This window comes from Sebastes fasciatus, chromosome 8 (assembly GCF_043250625.1).
Source record: "Sebastes fasciatus isolate fSebFas1 chromosome 8, fSebFas1.pri, whole genome shotgun sequence".
Lineage (NCBI taxonomy): Eukaryota > Metazoa > Chordata > Actinopteri > Perciformes > Sebastidae > Sebastes > Sebastes fasciatus.
The window spans coordinates 22,743,991-22,765,588 of record NC_133802.1 but is presented as its reverse complement, the minus strand read 5'-3'; the positions used below and the strand labels follow the sequence as shown (position 1 = coordinate 22,765,588).

The 21,598-nt window shown below is 41.0% G+C and overlaps 1 protein-coding gene across 1 annotated transcript; it reads left to right on the top strand.

Moving 5' to 3' along the window:
- Positions 1-3,159: 3,159 nt before the first annotated feature.
- Positions 3,160-20,206, top strand: acvr1ba (activin A receptor type 1Ba). The gene is made up of 9 exons (XM_074644374.1): positions 3,160-3,397; positions 14,304-14,534; positions 14,631-14,891; positions 15,019-15,249; positions 15,519-15,686; positions 15,853-16,009; positions 16,611-16,735; positions 16,844-16,974; positions 17,804-20,206. The coding sequence occupies exons 1-9, from the start codon at positions 3,334-3,336 to the stop codon at positions 17,927-17,929; spliced, it is 1,494 nt and encodes a 497-aa protein (XP_074500475.1). The 5' UTR covers positions 3,160-3,333; the 3' UTR covers positions 17,930-20,206.
- Positions 20,207-21,598: the final 1,392 nt, after the last annotated feature.

The following is a 21,598-nucleotide window of genomic DNA, read 5'->3' as shown; positions in this document are numbered from 1 at the left end:
TCATTCTAAGGTAACGAAAACACAATCATTCTTAGATTCAGGTGATTATATACTGATGAAAACATAGTTATGAATATTATATTCGATTTCTGCTAATAGAGCCATCGAAATGTTACACACTGTTCCTTTAAATGCGTAGCCTAGTTTATACTAGAGTCATGAGTTTGGTGACTGACCCTGTGTACACATTTTGAAGGAACAAGATGTTATCAGTCATCAGATATGTTCACTATTTTTACCATTGTTTAAAAATTATCTTCATCAAGACGGCTTTTTAATGTCATGAAAAGAGACATTTCATTATTTTACGGTTATTATTTTCATTTATTTTGATGCCGGTGGAAGTTGGCCAGTTAGACCAAGTTTGTTCCCTGAATACATTTTAGTTTCAAATGGATCAGTCACCGAAAGGCCTGACTCAATAACCTCAATACATAAAACGAGCAAAACGAAATTGATGTTAACACTTTATGTTGTTGCTGTATGTAACAGATTATAAAAACAAATTATTTACCCAACATGTGTAGTTTGGCATAATCTTTAGGACATACAAATGTCATTGTTTAATCAGAGAAGTAGTCATAATTTACAGTCTAATAAGTAAAATACTGACTGAATTCAGATTATTGAATCCCTGGGTACATGCAGTACTTCACCAGTCTTTAACATTATCTTTAGCCTATGCGTGAACCCCATTTCTTATGTCATGAAAAGAGAGATTTCTTGAATTTACATTTTCATTAATAATGGAAGGTGGCCAGTTAGACCCAGTTTGTTCCCTGAATACATTTTTGCTTCAAACAGACCATTCACCACCAGCACAATCTTAAGAAATAACTCTCAATCAAGGAGGCAAAAACTGATCAAAACTGTATCTATCAAAAACATTTAGTCAGATACAATCTTATGGACATAAAAAAATATAATTATTCTATATTCCCACAATTTTCACCTTTTTTTCAAACATTATAATTGAGTGAAGCCCATTTTTATGTCATAAGTGCAGCATTTTATGATTTCACATAACCTTCCATTTGTTATGTTTTATTTTGTCAAGTTTTCAGGAAGAATGCAACAATCTAGTTTATCCAATCTGAGGAGTTTCTTTTCAAGCTTATTTATGGAAAGGAAATCAAATCTGACATGTTTCAAAAACACTGTTCTGCTCATGTTATGATTTAACATTTTCAGTAACAACAACAGTGGAGTTAGACCCAGTTTGTTCCCTGAATATGTTTTATGTTTCAAATAGATCATTCACCGAATGCACAGTCATACATGACCTCATCCATAAATCCATAAAATAGAAAATCATCCCATTATAATCGACCAATACTGATACAGATGTTATATGCTAGTGACTGTAGATAAAAACAGCATAAAAAAAAATACATATTCTTTGGCTGCTCTGACAGGACATGGGCTCTTCCCTCCGATCAAAAGCAGGCTCTCAAGGCAGGCATAACTGCGTCTAAAAAATTAATATTATTAAATTGGAAGTCTCCATCATCACCATGTTTCAGGAGGTGGCTCAACGAAATGCTTTCTGTTGCTAAAATGGAACAGATTCACTTTATCAAACGTAGTCCAAAAAAAAAATTTTTGGAAGCCGTTTTTGACATTTCTTGATAAGACCTAATTGTATATCTCATGGGTTTTGCCTCTATGTTGTATCTTTATTCTGTGCAAACTCTGCTTTATTATGTATGCTGACTGATATTCTGGCAGTCCACCACCCACACGCTAAATTTTGGCGAGGAAAAACTAACATGGCCATATTCAAAGTGATCCCTTGACCTCTGACTTCAAGATATGTGAATGAAAACTCTGAGATGATCAGAGTGAAAACTGTATCTTTTTAGATAAAACAGATGTTGACAAACTGCATAATTTGCAGTTGAAAAAAAGGCAGACTATACTAATACTCAGCAGATCGCAAAATGTATAAAATCAATAAATATATGTTTAAAAAAAAAAAAAAAAGATTCACTTATTTTGCTGTCTTTAGATAAAGTGAGACTGTAAGATTGCAATTTACTCAACATTTTTTATTTACAACACAGAGCCGTGACCTCGGTGGCCTCGGTGCCTATTATTTTTAAATATTTTATTTATTTATTTCATTATATTTTCATTGTAAATATATATCCTTTTAACTTCATGTTTAGCCATTAACTTTCAATTCAGATTGTTTATAATAATTGTATTATTGTTTTAGATAAATAGATAGATTCAAAAAAAAAATATAAAATTATATTAATTATATTAATAATTAAAATATAAATTCAAGTTTCCAGCATCACAGTTCCATAGTGCAAAACAGTAAGTAAAAAGTGTTATATGTTATATGTTCAATTTGGGGGGAAGGTTCTGTGTTGTATGTGCAGTGTGTTAAATGTATAAAATCAATAAATATGTTTTAAAAAATCACTTATTTTGCTGTCTTTAGATAAAGTGAGACTGCAAGATTGTAATTTACTCAACATTTTTTATTTACAACACAGAGCCGTGACCTCGGTGCCTATTATTTTTAAATATTTTATTTATTTACTTCATTACATCAATATTTTCATTGCAAATATATATCCTTTTAACTTCATGTTTAGCTATTTACTTTCAATTAAGATTGTTTAAAATAATTGTATTATTGTTTTATAAAAACAATAATATTTATATATTATTTATTATATATGTATTTATACAGTTATATTGTTTTAACTGCCATATGATAGACAGATAGATAGATAGATAGATAGATAGATAGATAGATAGATAGATAGATAGATAGATAGATAGATAGATATTCATAAAAACATATAAAATTATATTGATTATATTAATAATTAAAATATAAATTAAAGTTTCCAGCATCACAGTTCCATAGTGCAAAACAGTAAGTAAAAAGTGTTATATGTTATATATTCAATTTGGGGGGAAGGTTCTGTGTTGTATGTTAAATGTATAAAATCATTAAATATATTTTTTAAAAATCACTTATTTTGCTGTCTTTAGATAAAGTAAGACTGTAAGATTGTAATTTACAACATTTTTTAATTCCCAACACAGAGCTGTGACCTCAGAGGCAGAAAGGGTAGATGGGTCCATGCAGCAAGGCAGTGTCCTCCCCTTTAAACACGCACACACTCACACCCCTTTAAACGCGTCACTCGCCAGGCTGGCTGGCTGGCTGGCTGTGCTGGCTGGCTAGTGTATTTGGCGGTGTGGTGTGTGCGGTCGGGACTGTGGTTTGTGTTTCAGGTCTGCTGGTCGTGTTGATATAACGACACTCTTCGGGACGCATTTTCCTCGTGGAGAGATGGGAATGTTGAAGAAATGTCTGTAAAGGAGATCGCTGTAACGCTGCTGGCCCTGCTCGGCTCGGTGTCGGTCGGTAATGGTAAGTTTCATGTGGAGCACCTCTCCGGCTCTTTTGTCTCGGATGTGTTTTCCTGGACTGGGCATCGCCTGTTGTCGCTCATCGTCATGATGGCGCTCTGTGGGTCGGGGATTTGGCTAATATCCTAGCTCGCAGCCGAGCTTTAAAACCACGGTTTTGCTTGAACAAAAAAGACATGCTGTTTATTGTTTGTTTGTGATTTCTATCGACTGATTAAAACCCCCCCGACAGTGTGGAGCAAGTAGCTAAAAACCACAACAACAACAACATGGTGGTGCTGTTAGTGTCGAGGGCTGCCAGCTAACGTTGGCTAGCTCACTGGATAATGAACTGTGTTTAAAGTTGAATATTCATGATAATTGTGCTTCATTTGTGAGCCACATGATTGGATTAAAATCATTTTATTATGTCTTATATAGGTGCACTAATATTAACCCATAGTCCTACTATTGAATTATCTGTTGCTGTTATGCTAACATATTTACAAAACAAATCTCTTGTTTATTTATTTAATGTATTTATTATTTTATTTTATTAGTATTACATTTAATTATTTTATTATTATTTTATTTATTTATTTATCACATAAATACTATATATACAACATCATATTTGTGTTACACTAATAATATTCAAATTTTCCCAAACATATATAAATTTCACATTCTTCCACAACCATTTAGCTTTAAGGCCCCAAAGTTGGATATTGCTGATAATTGTGCTTTGTTTGTAAGTCACACAATGAAAATCATTTTATTATGTCTTATATAGGTGCACAAATAAATAACCCACAAGTCTACTGTTGACATATTTACAAAACAAATCTCTTGTTTATTCATTTATTTATTTATTTAAAAAGGATTAGCTGATACCAATGGCACCAGCTAGTCTCCCTGGGGTCCGAAATCAAGTACATTACATTTATCACATACATACTTTATTATTTATTTATTTATTTGCACATATATAAAAGATAATTAGACATGAATTAAATGTGATGATAATTTCCTTTTCAAATGCTCAAAGGATAACGTGCTCTTGATAAGGTGTATTTTGGTGAAGATGATTAACCTGTCTAGTATTAATGTGAATGAATTTGAGAATTAGATTTAAAGAAGTTGCTAAACGATGATGATAAAGAAGAAGGCAAGAACATATATTTATATATAAACACACGTATTTGATGAATATTTATCTCATAAACTGAAAGAAAGTTCAGTTTTCCTGAACATACTAAATACAACATCATATTTGTGTTACACTAATAACATTACAATTTTTCCAAACATATATAAATTTCACATTCATGCACATTCTTCCACAACCATTTCGCTTTAAAGGCCCATCATCAGGGAAAAGGAACAAAAGAAAAATCATACATGACCCAACACTGGACTATCGAACATTAAGTAATGTATTCTTAAGCAGCTGGATTGTGCTTATCACTTATTGGGGCTTTACTCTGTTATGATAGCAGGCTGGTTAAAACATGTGCTATGTGGTCGGTTACATTCTCGTCACATGCTGTGTGCCACTGGATAAGAGCAGAAAAGGAATCGCATGAATGAAGGCCTAACCTACTTTGTGCATGAAATGTGTTTTTTGGAGAGTAAACACTGACAAGCTCCTCCATTGGTGTCCATTTGTTAAAGGGAGTGAAAAGGCTGCTTAGTGGCCTCCAGCAGAAAGTGAATGCTGGCATAGGGTGACAACAGCCGTGCAATTCAGCCATCCCAGACAGAAGTCAGAGTTGAAGTCTGGGTTCATTGTGATGGAAATGTGGCAAGTGGGGTCCCTTTTGAGGCGCCAGTTATGGGGCTGCTTCAGTCTGAATCCTCCCCCGTCTGCTGGGGGCAGCTGATACCCAGCTCCACCGCCTATATTGTACTCATTTTTGACTCCAAACTAGGGATGTCACAGCACCAGAAATCTAGTAGTCGATACCAATACCAGTGAATTTACACGGTTCTCAATACCAATTCGATACCATGGTAAAAAAAACAATAAATCCCATGTAATTCAACACGCACTCCTTTATTAAAACATTTGAGCATTACAAAAAACAGAAGCATGTAGCCTTTAAGTAATAAATAAAAAGAAACGTCTATTAACATTGCAAAACAGAACAGTGGCATGAAGCCTTCAAGTATTTAAAACAAACACTATTGTCAGGATGTCTGTCTTTGAGGAGCTTTGCTAAATTGGAAGTTTTTCGTCCTTTGGAAAGAAAAGTACGACGGCACCGTTACTGCACCGCATACGTTTTTTTGCGAATCTATTATTACTCCTTGTAAATCTGCCTCGAACGCAAAGTACTTCCAAACCCGACTCTTGCTATTTGTTTTCTCAACGAGTTGAGGCGGAGGTAGCGCTGCAGCAGCTCCCATCTTTCACGTCTCATGTTATTGTTTTTTTAAGTGCTGTTACGGCGTTCTTCTGCCGCCATTAGATCCGGAAGAATCGCATCTCTAGTACCTCCGCTCCGGTACCAAATGACCATTACAGGCATCGTTCGGTACCGAAGAAAACGAGTACCGTCACATTTTTAGAATTTTGGTACCGAGTATCGGTTCTCGTGACATCCCTACTCCAAACACCACACTTTTACATCAGGATCTCATTTCACAGATGTTCATTTAGCATGTTATGGGTTACGCAAACCTCCAGTCGTACTCCCCGTGTTGCAACTTGTCACTCAGCAGATAAACTAAATAATAATAAAAAACAAGTGCATGTTATGCTTTAAACACCTGAGTCATCATTGCAATCATAGAAATATTCCTTCCCCCGCTTAGTTTAGATAAGGATGCAGGACCACACAGTTCATTTAAGGCGTGCTAGAAAAACTCACACCTGAGTGGTCAGTGTTTGACTGGGTTACTCCAATATTAACAGTGATGTGTGAGGGGAGAATGGGGGTGGGGGTGTTTGGACTGAGCAGACAGGGGGTGATGATGATGGGTTTGTCCAGCTGGCTGGGCCTGCCGTTTAAGGGGCCCACAAGTCTGTCTGGAGCCATGATTTCACACCATATAATGGATTACACCATGCAGGGACTGAAACCAGCCAAACCTGAAAGTAGCTGCGCTAGAGCGGATTCCAGGCCTGTGGTGAGTGTAGTATGTTTCTGTGAGAATATGCTTTACTCACAGGTTTGATGACTCTGTCACGTGTTGTTGACTTCATAATGATTAGGAGGAGTCACTAGTGTTATGGGCATTACATGCCTGTGTGACGCAGTCTGCCTGGGTGCATTGAACACAATAGCAATGTGATATGGGCAGTGTCAACCACACTGCCGTGAGGTAGGGCGCGTCCCTCTCTGTCTCCTTTACTCCCGCCCTCCCTATTCTCTATCTCTGTCGTATAAAAGGCCTGGTGCTTTATCAGAACTTAATCTGTACTTTGTTATCTGTGGTCCCACTTCTGCTTTCACTTACTCCCTGTCACCATAGGGTGCTGAATCAAGCTTTAGCATGGGCTGGTTTTTCTCCTTTTGGTTAGATGAGCTCCTGCTATCTCTTGAACTCTGCACTCACTTTTTAGTAGCCCTCCCTTCCACAGACTATCAAGACTATGCCAGAGACTTGTCATTCCCTGATGTGCCTCGGTGTGTGAAATCAAAGTCAGGGCGATTGGAAACAGAAAAAGTCCCTACTTTCAAACTTGTTCAGGGAACCGCCTCTGCAGAGCTATACTCTGCTACAGGTGCTGTTTAGTGTCAAATTGGATGTGAATGAGTTCAGGTGGAGGAAGCGTGAGCTAGTCAGATCGTAACATGTGTACACCTGCCCATTAGATCAGCAGAGCCGAGGGAATGCACGGAGAAAGGTTGAAACTTATTAGGTTCAACGGTGTGCGTCTGTAAAGAGCAGATAGTTTGGACAGGGGAGGGGGGGTGGTGATATTTCTGCTTGAGAAGGAGAAAGTTGTTTTGTTTTTTTCCCCCTATGTGTAGCAGTTGTCGAGGCCTGTTCTAGATAGACAGATGTTTGATTAAATAAAGTTGCACGTCATCCTCTGTATAAAAAGACGCCTCCTCCTTTTTTTTTAAATCTCTGTTTACCAACACTTTCTGTAATGTGGCACTGAGCCAGTCAGGGTCATGTCAGGTCCGGGGTGGTCTAGTTTTCCCTCCATAATGACCAGTGTTGTTAATGACCTCCGTTGGCCCGGAGGCACATGGCCCTAATTGCTACAGCAGACAGTGTAGCCTCTGACTGACCCAGCTCCGCTATTACTGATGTTGGACCACAAGGGATTACTACCACCGCAGAACCGGCAATTTCCCCTTCGGTTGCCCACTCCTCCTCCGTGCTGTTAATTTACTGTCTTTGTCTTAAAGGGTTTTTGTGGTGTGTGTGTGTCGGTGGTAAGATGACCTCTGCTTTTTGTGCCATACATTGAATGTACTTGGAGAGCTGTTATTGTCACAGTACACCCAGACAGACCCGGTAGCTATGTGAGTTCATGTCTATAGGGCTGAACCCGACACCCGTCCTCCATTACATGTCTCTTTGTAGAGGTGTTTGATTTGTTTTTTTGGCTGTTCTTGGAATGAAGATTAGGCCTGCTCTGCCTCGTAATTTTCTGTTTGAAGGTGTGCAGGTTACTGATTGCTGTGATCCAGGGAAGGGCAGTGGGAAGAAGTATTTTGCTTGGGGAATATAGTGCGTGTATATTATCTAATTAGAGCTTGAAGTACAATTTTAAACCTATTTCTCGCCTTTATTCGGGCCTCTGTGTTGACGTTGGTTCAAACAGAACCTGAGTGTGTTTCATTTGGCAGTTAAGCTATCAAATTTGCATTAGACTCCAATATGTAAAGTTCATTTTTTTGGAGTAGTAAATGTAATTTTATTAGTAGCTGTTATTTCCATATTAACGTTACAGAAGTCTTTGTGACTGTCCCTGTGTATTTCCTACATCAACACAGTGTTATGGCCGGGCTTATTTGATGATGATAACCAGAAAAAGTTGTTTTGGTGTCAGAACATTATCTGATTAAGTATTGTATACAAAATAACAGCAGATGAACCATTTTTCCATGTATGCTATGTTATATAAAATACTTTTTTTGTTTTAAAATGGTATTCCTGATCTCTTTTCAGTTGTCTTTTGGGAAAATATTTTTATTCTATTTGGTTCTGTTGGTTATTTAGACAATATCACTATTATTTAACACAATTACTAATTGACTTGGGAAACATCATGCATTTAGAAATTTGTAGCCTACATTTTAAAGTTAAATGCATCAATCTGGTGCACGTTGAGAGCTAAATTAAGAGGCTAGATCTATGAAGAACTCTGTACTCTAGTTAACAATTTAATCATAAACACATTGGTTGTATAGATATGAATGGTGATGACACGGCAAAACAAGTCACACCCTCAAAGCATGGTAAACGAGGACGGGGTCCGTGTTTCCAGATGGGTACTGAGGACAGTCCGCCGGGAGCAGGGAACCCGGTCCCTCCCTGCAGGGAGAGAGTGCACAGCGAGCACTATGCGGCAAGGTCCGGGCGAGGGGTGCTGTAAAGCGCCACCTTCACCCCGAGCCTTTCCAAGCCGACCTAGAGCTAGTCGCGACGCACCACCACAGAGCCAGCGCTAGGGACAGTTCCATAAGGGGATCCCCCCCACACCGAGCGGCTGTGCCATACCTGTCGAGCGGGGTGAAAGACGGAAGACAAAACGAGAGCGTCATTGCGAAACAGAATGTGGCACAATAATGTACATAATGTAATAAATTGTGATTTTAGTAAAAGACAGTAGCTTACAATATGGACTTATCCTACACTAGCTGGGTATTGTTTGAAATGTTTCCAATTCGATTCAATCCGAGTTTCAGCACTGATACTAAATTATACTTTATATCTCCAATACCTTATGATAAAAAAATAGAAGTATTTCTATAAACTGTTTTCATTTAACATAGAAGCCAAAGCTCTCAACTGTCGAAGGTTGTCTAGACACAAGCAAATATACAATAATTTGCATAAATAGAAATTTGGTTAAAGAGTTACAATATGTGATGTCGTCTTAATGTACTTCAGGTTCTTTTGGTCTGAACCAAAACCATGTTGAGGTTTGATACCCAGCTGTAACTGTGGCCAGAATACAACTTTGTCAACAGTTGTAGAAAGAGAAAAATTGTTAATTCTCTGTTCTGCTAATACTCAGAAGAGTTTTTAATCTCAAATCACATGGCAGATGCATTGGCTCAAAGTACTGCAACATACTGGGGCATTATAGTAGAGGCAACATTGAGCAGTTTGGGAATTTGAGTAGCAGCTTGAAATCTAAAGTGAGCCTGTGCTCACACTTGTGTGCCTTTTGAAGTCATCCAGACAGACAGACAGACAGGATGGGAAGTAGCCTAGAGGCTGGTGGTTGGTAGAGATAGTAGACGCAGCCTCAGCCCCAGAGACTTCACTTTAAAATCAGATCAGTAATCTGACCCTGAGATGCAGACAAAGGTAATGACTTTCCTCCATCCCCTAGCATTGATTAGGACACAGTTGTGGTGTGCGTGTGTGTGCACCCGTGTGTGTGTGTGTGTTTGCACTCACACTGTCTGGTGGCGTCTGCTTGTCTTGATCAGCTCTCAGTCTGGTATCTGTATGGATCTAATTTCAGCCAGTGCATTTTGGTAATGGTGCTCTGCTCCCTGTACACACACACACACACGCACGAACCCGACCGTCTCTGTCTGGACCGCTTAGCTCCCAGAAACTGTGTTTGTGTAACCCTGCGGCGAGCACGCGTATTTTCCACAGACTTTATCATCTTACTATACTAGAAAGTTCACCTCCTGTTTTGACTGGGTCGCTCTGCATGAGTAGGTCTGAACAACACATGTATACACTCCCATACACACAAAACACGATCATCAAGGTTAAGGTGTAAAAGTGTTTGGAGTGGGACTACGCTGTGGTTTTTAGTTGGGTCCAAGTTAAGGCGATGCTGGTTTTGGCAACAATGTTTTATTAATCTCTTCCTCGCTCTCTGCCATTTCCTGTCTCAACATGAACGGAATGATAGGAACTTCACACACTAGCAGCTCAAACGAGTCACTCTTTGCGCCGTGTTCTCCCCTTTTTCCTCCACTGTTCTCTTTTCCTGTTATTTACCCCCTCCCGCAAGTCAATGTCTAGACTGGGTTTTAATGACGGTCGCAGCTGGTCACTTGGGCAGACCCTGACCGCAGCTGGGGGGCCCCTGTAAGTCCCGCTCGCTACCCCCTATGCCCCCTCCTGCACATATTGTCCCGACCAACTTGGGACCAGCCCCCATCCTGTCTGGCCCCGGGGCAGCCCCCAAACATCGGGGTTGTTACTGTTAACCCTGGTCTGTCCCCTGTGCGCCAATGCGCCACCCATCCCCCCTCGCTGCTCCACGCAGAATTTCGCTCCCCCACTCCACTCTGCTCTTTGTTCATGCAGGGCCAGTCCAATCCCTCCTCATGTCGTCTTAATCTCCACACAAAGGACCAGTGTAAAGACCACCAATTATGTGGATACAAGAGCAGAGTTCACTCAAAAAAAACGCATACACCCGGCCTCCACTCAGATCCATGTGTCTCTAGGCTTGATATTTTTCCTTCAAGTGTAGCTTTGTAACACTTCTGCTCTGAATCCAGTGAGATATGCAGAGTGCTGTGCAAACAACACAGCATTTTGGTAAATGCCAGGGGGCCAGGAGTTCTCTCTTAGACATTGTTCAAATTAGTTATGTACCGGTGCCCTGTCTTGCATGAAATTCATTTTGAATTTAACTTTTTATTTTTGTGGTCTTGGTTTCACAGTGCCGTCTTTCATGAAATGTTGCAGGGATGCACCGATCGGACTTTTTCTGTCTCGATACCGGTAGCGATACCTGGGCTTTGGGTATCAGCCGATACAGAGTACCGATCCGACACCAGTGTTTAATGAATAAGCTGTATGCCTCACTGTGTGGAAGTGACTGGGATCATTCTTTTGTGTGTAAGGCAACAACAGTTTTACAAAAAACAAAATGTAACAAACACATAGATAACATAATAGAAACTTTGTGAATTGTTATTATTATAAATCGTACACCAACAACTTGGCAAAAGAAATCTTCAAAATTAACAGGAATTACAATTCAGGTGTAAACTGTTTTAAAACAGTAACAAATTGGTCAAAATTTAAACAGGAATTAAAATTCCAGCATACAGTATAATGTATACAGTATATAAACATAAAATTGAACTTAAATATATCAGCCGTATTGTCACCGATATCCGATCCAGCTATTTGAGTCAGTATCGGCCCGAACTCCCATCAGGTATCGGTGCATCCCAAAAATGTTGTTAAGGGCTGGGGTGATATAATATATATATATATATATATATATATATATATATATATCTTCTGGTTTTATTAGGTTGTAATGGGCAACGTTACAATTCAATGAGCAGGACTGTTTTGTGGCAGTAATGGATTTTTGCTTCAACATGATGAATGACCTTAATTTGTAAGTTATTTAGGTAACCGGATCAGGTTATTTTATCTATAAATGGTTTCCATCTCTATCAATATATATATATAATGACAGTCTGTCATATTGGCCACCCATAGTGTTGATGCCTATTTGTGCGGAAGCAGACTACATATTCACGAGGTAGCCTTTAACGAAAGGGAAGACTTGCCACAAACCAAACTCTTGGTAGACCACAAACCATCGATGTGCAGACTCGAGAAGGGAATGTAATGTGTGTGTTTTCAGCCATGTTTGGTTTCCTTTCCGAGCTTCTGCCTGTAAGTCTGTGTACCATCTGTCTTACCACACACGGAGTCTACATGATGGATTGCGCCTGTTCATTTCAGATCATGGTGTTCTTATCAGATCGCTGTTGTTAATTTGATGCTTTTATATTGGTGCAATGTGTGTGTCGTAAGAAGTGTTTTACAGCCTTCTGTTTGATTCTTATGAAGCACATTAAATCTAGTTTACAGCAGTGGATGTAACGTGAGTGAGATGTGTTTTTCTTTTTTTAAATATCACTCTTACTTTGTGGATAGACAGCTCAAAATGGCTTCTGTCTGGACTCACTAGCTGATTGATTTATTTCACTGAGAACCAGTAAACATCAGGTCTGCCAACAAAAGTGTGGCCTAAAAGCATGGATTCAAGTTGTCTGAATTTGATGATGGATATCGAGCGTCATCCAGCTTTCAAACCTACAGCTGTTACTCCTGTCATCTGTTTTATTTGGCCAAACTATTTGCTCCCTTAATGCTGCAGATTAGCGCGATGTGGCACACACACAGCTTGTTTTTCTCTCTTTATCAGGCCCAGCCGGCTTCACCTCCGTGTAATCTGCAGGAAATTCCATCTGCATGCGAACTGTGGTGAATTCGGACAGCCTCCGCTAAGAGTTCCTGCCACTTTCCCGCTCACCTCCCGGAGAGCAAGACACGCAAACACTAAACAGATGAGAAATATTACCGAAACAAGTGTTCCACATTTCCAGTTACCACTCAGTGGACAAGCATAGACACATCAGCAAACACGCTACATGTGAAAAATGCTCCCACACAGATCGCAACCTGGAAACCACTCCTATGACTCCGGGTTTGTGGTTTTGGCCACTGGGGTGTTACATGCTGATGGCGCAATCGGTGCATCAGTCATTTGGAGTATTTAAAAAAAACAAAAAACTGAACTGAACAAAAGCGTAATCGTGTGTCAACTCAGTTGGTTCAAGAATGTGCTGACACCTTTTGATAGAGACCCAAACAGGGGAGATCAGTGAGCTCATCTGGTCAAAGAAACCCTCAGGATAAGACACAGAGGATTAGTGGAAGCTTGCCATTCTTAAAATCTTTTCTTTTCTCTGGTCCAGATATTGTCAGCGGTCCAACCACAGAAGAAGGATTTAAATTCCTCTCTGCTTTTGTGTCTCCTCCTGTGTTGTTGGTACGACAGTCTTGTCTTCGCCAAGTCCTCAGCGACAAGTCTTGAGTGGTCTAGCCTTTGTTTTCGGACCAAGAATTAGCTCTTGGTCTGTCACGCCTCACTCAGGGCCCTGTTGTCAGTCAGACAGTTCATCATGACAGAGGTTCAGCTGCTTCCCTGTGTTTTTCCCACGTGAAAAACTAGTCCCACAATCATCTAGCCTTGCCAGGTCCTGCTTTGCACTCTTATTTGGTCATAGAAAACCTTGAAAGAAGCCTGTTGTGCTGACCTTACTCTAAATGGGAAGCATGTGTGCTATGACTCAAAATCACATTTCACTCGAAATCTAATCAGTTTGCAGTTTCTCGCCCTCTGCATTGCCCAACCAACTCTGGTTCTGTTTTAGATGTGGCAGATTTGTGCGGACTTCCTGGCACTGACCTCATTCGAGTGTGTAGATGGACCACCGTAGTTTTATTATGGCGGCGGCAGGAGTTCCATTGTGTCGGCTTTAATAGGTCCCCGCGCAGGAGTGCGCTGTGTTCAATAAAACTCCTGTCTCATTAGCTTAAACAGTGGCAGCTCGCTGTGTCGGTGTGAGCGAGACAGAGGAGAGGAATGGAGCAGAATGCTGCATTGGGGATTTGGCAGGAGCCTTCTTCTCTTGTTGGGTTTCACTTTGTCTGTCCCACTGGGCAGGTCTGTCTCCACCCTGCGTGTTTGGGTTCATCTGCAGTGAAGGGTCTGATTTCAGGGCCACCAGGGCCGTCTGGCTGCTGCGGCTCAACTCCGAGCTCTGTGTCTGCATGTCACGAAATGCCTACAACTGAATGGGACACTACATTAATCCTGTGTTGAAACTGTGGGGTCAGATTGCCCCCTGCTGGACATAATGGGGAAGTTAAATGGAGGCTTTTTTTTTAACCTCGTGGCTCGATCTGATAAATTGATGTTTACTTAACTCTCTGTTTCTTTCCCGCAGCTTTACGTTGTAACTGCACAAACTGTGACAAGACCGGCTTTGAGTGCGAAACAGATGGCGCCTGCATGGCCTCCACGTACTACATCCAGGGGAAGGAGCAACATGTACGCATCTGTATCAACAAGGACAGCCTGGTCCCCCCTGGACAACCTTTCTACTGTCTGAGCGCAGAAGGCCTGCTCAACACACATTGCTGCTATTTAGATTTTTGCAACAGTATTGAAGTCCCTGGTGAGGCTTTGTCATCAAACATCAGAGCTCTTTCAGTTCCACAGTGGCACTGTTTCAATTTAAAGTAACCATCTCTGCTTTTCCGTCTCTTTCTAGTCCCAACAAAGGAGGGGGACTGGTCCGGCTCCGGGAACTCCTGGGGGCCGGTGGAGCTGGTGGCGGTCATCGCAGGGCCGGTGTTCCTTCTCTGCGTGCTGCTGATGGTCGGCGTGTTCCTGTTCCAGTATCACCAGAGGGCCTATAGCCACAGGCAGAGGCTGGAGGTGGAGGACCCATCCTGTGACCATCTGTACTTGGCAAAGGACAAGACCCTGCAGGACCTCATCTATGACATGTCCACCTCCGGATCAGGCTCTGGTCAGTACAAGCCGCCCCCCTGATGTGACATACTGATGAAATGAAATAAAATGTGTTTGGTTTTGGAAAAAGTCTGAAAAAGGAATAGTGCCTAATGTTTTGTTTGTTTCTCTGCTGCCCCCTGCAGGTCTGCCCCTGTTTGTGCAGCGGACGGTGGCCAGGACCATCGTGCTGCAGGAGATAATCGGAAAGGGTCGTTTTGGTGAGGTGTGGAGAGGGAAGTGGAGGGGAGGAGATGTGGCGGTGAAGATCTTCTCATCCAGAGAGGAGCGCTCCTGGTTCAGAGAGGCTGAAATCTACCAGACAATCATGCTGCGCCACGAAAACATCCTGGGATTCATCGCAGCAGACAATAAAGGTGAAGAAGATCGTGGCCGCCCGGAGGCTTGGACCATTCACGTGAACATTTCAAGCGGCATTTATCCAAATATACATACAATTAAAGTAGCATTGTTTATGTGTTTTACCTACATTACAAGAGAGTAGCAGTAAGATCCTTTCAAAGCAAAATGAAAAGGAGGTACACTGCCCAGTTTAATTTAAGCAAATGATCCACTATCTTTGTTAAATTTAATATTGCTACATGTTAATTGAATGTTCTCTGACTGTATTTTTGCTCTCTTTCAGACAATGGTACATGGACTCAGCTGTGGCTGGTGTCAGACTATCATGAGCACGGCTCTCTTTTTGACTACCTGAACCGCTACTCTGTCACCATCGAGGGCATGATCAAACTGGCGCTGTCAGCTGCCAGCGGCCTGGCACATCTACACATGGAGATCCTCGGCACTCAGGGTGAGAGACATTAAAGCGCAGCACGCAATGAATGCAATTAATAAACAAATGAGCACAGCAGAGACATGACCGTGCACACAGTAGTTATTTACATTCAGCATAGCATCTGCTATTTCTGCTGAGCTCTTGATGCAAATGTAATGATGTGTTGTCTGTTATCCCGCAGGTAAGCCGGGCATTGCTCACCGTGACCTCAAGTCTAAAAATATCCTGGTTAAGAAGAACGGCATGTGTGCCATAGCTGACCTCGGCCTGGCAGTCCGCCACGAGTCCATCACAGACACAATCGATATAGCACCGAACCAGCGCGTGGGCACTAAGAGGTAAATGTTTCCATACTTATTCACTCAAAAGCACGCAAATGGAGACATACATTAAGGATCTTCAAAAGCACTGTCTGCCTACATTCTGTATTTTTCTTATCGTCTACAAAAGCAACGGTGAATAAATAGTTTTATCCTACCAACGAGTACACAGCTTATTCCTGTGTGCCACAGACCTCCATGGTGTCCAAAAACTATGAAAAACATATTAATGAGCCACACTGTTGAGCTGTCTGACATGAATACAGCCTCTGTAGTATAAGTCCAACTTCCAACACTGGCCTGCTGCTGTAAATTCTTTGTAGCAGCTACTAGTCCCGTTTTAGGAAAATGATTAAACCTTAAAAAATTAAACCTATGCCAAAATCACATGCAGATCATAATAAAATCAGATCTCTGATGATCCGCTGCGGTAACCCCTAAAGAGATCAGCCAAAAGGGAACATAGTGGCCATTAAAAAATAAGACCTTTTTACCAGTGACATGTATTATTATCCCAAAACAATGAAATTTGAATTCCCGAACCTTGAATTTGACTAAATAAGATCACTGAAAAGTCTATGATGAAGGTTTACTCAGTCATTGCTGCCTTTTCTTTCAGGTATATGGCTCCAGAAGTGCTGGACGAAACCATCAACATGAAACACTTCGATTCCTTCAAGTGTGCCGACATTTACGCGCTGGGCCTGGTGTACTGGGAGATTGCGCGTCGCTGCAATGCAGGAGGTAAGACTTCAAACAACAGCAGCTGATGGAACAAAAATGTTCTCTATGTAAATGAATCGGTCACATGAAACCAGAGACTTGAGAAGGCTTCCTCATTGTGTACTGCAGGTATCCACGAGGAGTACCAGCTGCCCTACTACGACCTCGTACCCTCTGACCCCTCCATAGAGGAGATGAGGAAGGTGGTGTGTGACCAGAAACTGAGGCCCAATGTGCCCAACTGGTGGCAGAGCTACGAGGTATTTCACACTCTATATAAGCTATACACCAACAGCTGACGGCTTTCTAAAAATACATTCAGTGACTGTAAAAAGGCAGTTGGACAGTACAGGACGTCCTGACTTGAGTACTTGATTATGGACTGCTAATTTCTAAATCACTGGGTGTGGGGGGAGTGTTAAAATAATTTTATTGTTTAATTCCAGTTATCATTTTGTTAGTCCAAGCAGGTGTTAAGTTAGCCTATATCCTACATCCTATTTTCTCATATCCTGTCATAATAGTGCAGGGCTCAGCATTGAAAATTGATGTTTCACACAGGCCGAATTTTCCTGATGATGGTAAAAAAAAAACGTTATTGGTTTTGTTTCCAGAGAATACTTACATTTGATTAAATAGTGTTGGGGATGAGTTCTAATTACTGTTGTCATTATCAGCCAGCTTTGACAGTAAGTGTCAGTGTTTCAAATGTTTTGGACAAAAGGCCCAGACACACCAAACCAACATCAAAGCACTAGTGGCGACGAAGGCCGACAGTAGCGTCACCTCACGTCGCCTGGGTCTTGGCCAAAAAGTTGCACTCAAACACACTGCCAAACCTACAGCCAACGGCCAACCACCACGCTATGGTGTGAAAATGTATTGGAATGATCAGATGAGTTGAAGATAAAAAGACTTTACTCATTTGCTTGCGTTCCTCATGTACTGATTCGCTTAAGCAAACTGGAGCCAACGGACACACCGCAAAAACTAGGGTGACAGGCGATCACCGACGGCCCGAAATTAGCCGTGTAAGAGTCTTAAAACTCTTTTTTTTTGTAAATCTAACCTATGTTCCCTTTCCTGCAGTCACTGCGTGTGATGGGGAAGATCATGAGGGAGTGCTGGTACGCCAATGGAGCAGCCAGACTGACGGCCCTGCGCATCAAGAAGACCCTTTCTCAGCTCAGCGTGGAGGAGGACGTCAAGATGTGAGCAGTCAGGCGGCGAAAAAAGGCGCGCTGGAGACACACAACCAGACCACACTCCCATAGGAAACAAACACTAAAGACAAACTGCAAATGAAAACCCTGCCAGTTTTAAAGCCACACTCCAAGTTGTGACGAGGCCTACCTCACCTTTTTAGCCAAAACTACTGAGAGTCACCCTTCCCGTCTTGACTTTACTCTCCTCCCCCCCGCCACCTCCCTTTGTTCCTCATGTCTCCTCCCTGTTCCCTTCGACCTACCCTTCTCCATGGGCCACAACACTACAGCACTACCACTGTTAATATCATCACACTCAACCCTTTTTTCTGTTTTCATTTCCCATGGCAGGAATTAATACTATTGTACAGTGATGGATTTTTTTTGTTTGATCTTTTTTACCTCTCTGAAAATTTGTCCCAAGACGGACTAACCTTGTCCAGAAGAGTCGAGAAGATTGCAAGTTTAAGAATAATAACAATTCATATTCTGTTGGCCATGCAACATCACATTGTGTTGCTGAGAGTGTGTGTGTGTGTGTGTGTGTAAGGGGGAAAGAGGCTGAAGCACTGTTTTTAGTCGTGTGTAAAAAGTGTCTGAACTACTAGCATGTTTCTAAGACACTGATATGTCCTCTGGTAAAGGCTGTAGCTCATTAGACAAATCAAATAATGAGACATATGGTAATTAAGCATGAACAGACAGATTTTGCTTTTCAATCCCTCACTTGAATATCCTTCAAAACAGAAACGAGTTGCACCCAACTGTAGCTTCCTCATCCCGGTGTTAGTTTGAAATGTGGCAGGGATAATGTTTGGGATGGTTTTACTTTTATTTATTTGTCGATAGTTTTTATTTCATATTGATGAACACTGTGAGATGAGATGTGAAAAAGCCAGAGTCTAATATGAAATTTAACGTTGTTCAGTCCAAGTCTTCATCATCTCTCAGACGTTAGATTACGGGGTTGGTGCATTCGTTTTAATAAGATACTGAGCGCAAATTATGGATGTAGCCATAAGCCCCGTTGTTGACAGGCGGTGACATCGTGCACACTGAGCAAATAAGAGGCGTATGAAATGGCAATGAAAAATACTGTTTTTTGTTTTTTTATATTTTTGTGTTTTGTGTAAAGACATCATGATGGGTGTTTTCTTTTGACGTTGACATTAGACACTACTGATGATGGGTACATATGATTTGTATATAAGACATGCATTTTTTTCCTTTTATGCCACAAGCACCAGTGTGACATCTGAACAGTGATTTTTTGCTTGAATGGTACTTTCAGAAGTTTTAATCTGTCTGCATGGTTTCTAACTGTGCCAGGAAATAAGTGTGTCATCTGCTGGAATTTGTTTTTAATTTGCTCCTCTCATGGCAACTTTGGTGGTACTACTGATCCCAGATAATTTTGCTGCAACCTGTTTTTTTTTTTTATGTATAATTGTTGCTTGTTGAGTTCTTCTCAGAGCTCAGTAATGCAGATCTGTTTCTACATAATGTCCTCCGGGGTGACATCTCTTTCTCATTGACACTGGAATATTTAGGAGCGTCATGTAACCTTGAATTTTGATACTGCCAATGGCTATTTATTCAGAGATAAAGACAGCTGCTGACAGTTCACACACAGGGAACATACGGTTAGATGTGAAAAAAAAGTAGTTGAGACGTTTTACCTTCAAAGACTGACATGCTGTGAAGTGAAACTGCATGTTTTCATTCTACTTTGTCGTCTGCAGCTTCGAGTCTGTCTGCAGACAAAACTATGAAAGTATTACACTGACATTTGTCACCGTTGGGGCTCTGCACTGTTATGTCCACATGGACTTTAGTTAATGTAAGTTGTGTCATCACTTGATCCAGAATCCATGTGTCATGTTAGTATCCATTTTGCATGCTGTCTCAAACACTGGGTCTTCTGCACTGAGGTAGATGAACTTAAGACTTGTCTTCTTCCTACCTGTTGTTTTCTTTCTTCCGTTTTGTTTGTGTCGTTGGCTGTGTACCCCAGAAATGTTGCTGCTACTGTTAACATGGGTGGAAGTTCAGCGGGCAGATCAGAGAAGGAGAGCCGGGAGAGAAAATAGGGAGACTGCTGTCAGTTGAACCAAAATTGTCAAAACACTCCTGTCCATGTTTGGTTTGTTGCCATGGGTATATGACCATCAGACATCCTGTTCATAAGTAATACTTCAAGATTTCAAAAATCATGTTGTTGCAAATCTTTTCAGATTAGTTTGAAAAGTGTATATAGATGATATACAATAAATTCCTCTTTTTCTTATCTGTGACTTCAACTGTGGTGCTCATTCAATATGTCTTGCAGTGTTTTCGTTGTCAACCACTGCTCCAGTTGTAGAAGATTAACATGCACACAGGGATTCAAAAACAAGAGATAACCAATATTTAGGATTGAAGGATAGGCTCACATATTTTCAGGTCTGTCTGAAATGAGATAATTCCCCACCTTTTACGTGGATGTCCAATCAGTGCTGAAGAAATAAAATAAATTTAAAAAAGCTGATCTCTCCTACGAACCTTGCCAGGGTGCTAAATTACGCATCCGGCTATAGCAAAGGCATGGTGGAAAATTCTCTCGAGATGGTTAAGGTTAGGCATTGACCTCGATTGGTTAAGGTTAAGCATTGACCTTGAATGGTTAAGGTTACGCATTGACCTCGGTGACGGGGTCAATGCGTAAAAAATAATTATGCTCTGTGCTCAGGATAACTTTTAAACAAATGCACATCTTGAAATAGTGTTTAAAATATTGATGTTGCGTTAGTGCACATAAAAGACAAGGAGCTTTCTCCAACTTGGCCACAGTTTACATTAAACCGGTTGTACGACTTTGTACTGTAACCGTCACAGGTGGGACCAACAAGTGACGGGGCTCCGCAGCGAAAAACGTTATCGTCTCCGACCAAAACTCCGGTGTCTTCCCTCTTCCCTCCGGCCGCAGTCGGGAGGCTGAGGCAGGAAAAGCCAACACTAGGATCAGCAGTGATTCATGGAGAGACCTTCGTCTGGTCAGCTAACATTACTACCAAGCAGGTGAAATATAGAGTGATATTGTTGTCTTCGCTGACGTGTGTCGTCTCACTGTTTTGAGCGATGCTCGTGCATGTCTTTGTAGAGCGAGCACAAGCGCGAACCCGACGCTGACTTTCATTGACTTAACGGCCACAGGTGTTGCTGTTAACAAGCATTTCTGATTCTTACCAACAGTCCCTTTAAGTAAAAATATGAATATTTTAAAAAACAAAACGAAAGATAAGTTTTGTGTGATTTCTGTCACATATTTTGATCTATTGTTTGGTGTTTGCCTGATTTATTACACAGGTACAGTGGGGTCACATTTTCTGAGGTGACCTCATGTGCTGCTGCTCTCTCCGGTCACAGATGTCGGTGTAACACCTGGATGAATTGCGCGCCAGTGGCGAGCTACTGTACATCACACAATCTCTCTTGGCTTTTTTTAGTCTGATTAAATAGACAAAATAAACTCACAAAATGTCAAGAAAGTTAATATTGTTACACTTACACAGAAAAAATACAACTGTACACCTTCTGAATTCAAGCTTCTCTCGAACACCTGAACTAATTAGCTTAATTGCCTCGTTAACTCTGTAAAACACACTTAACGTTGGTTCAAACTGGACAGAAACAAATTAAA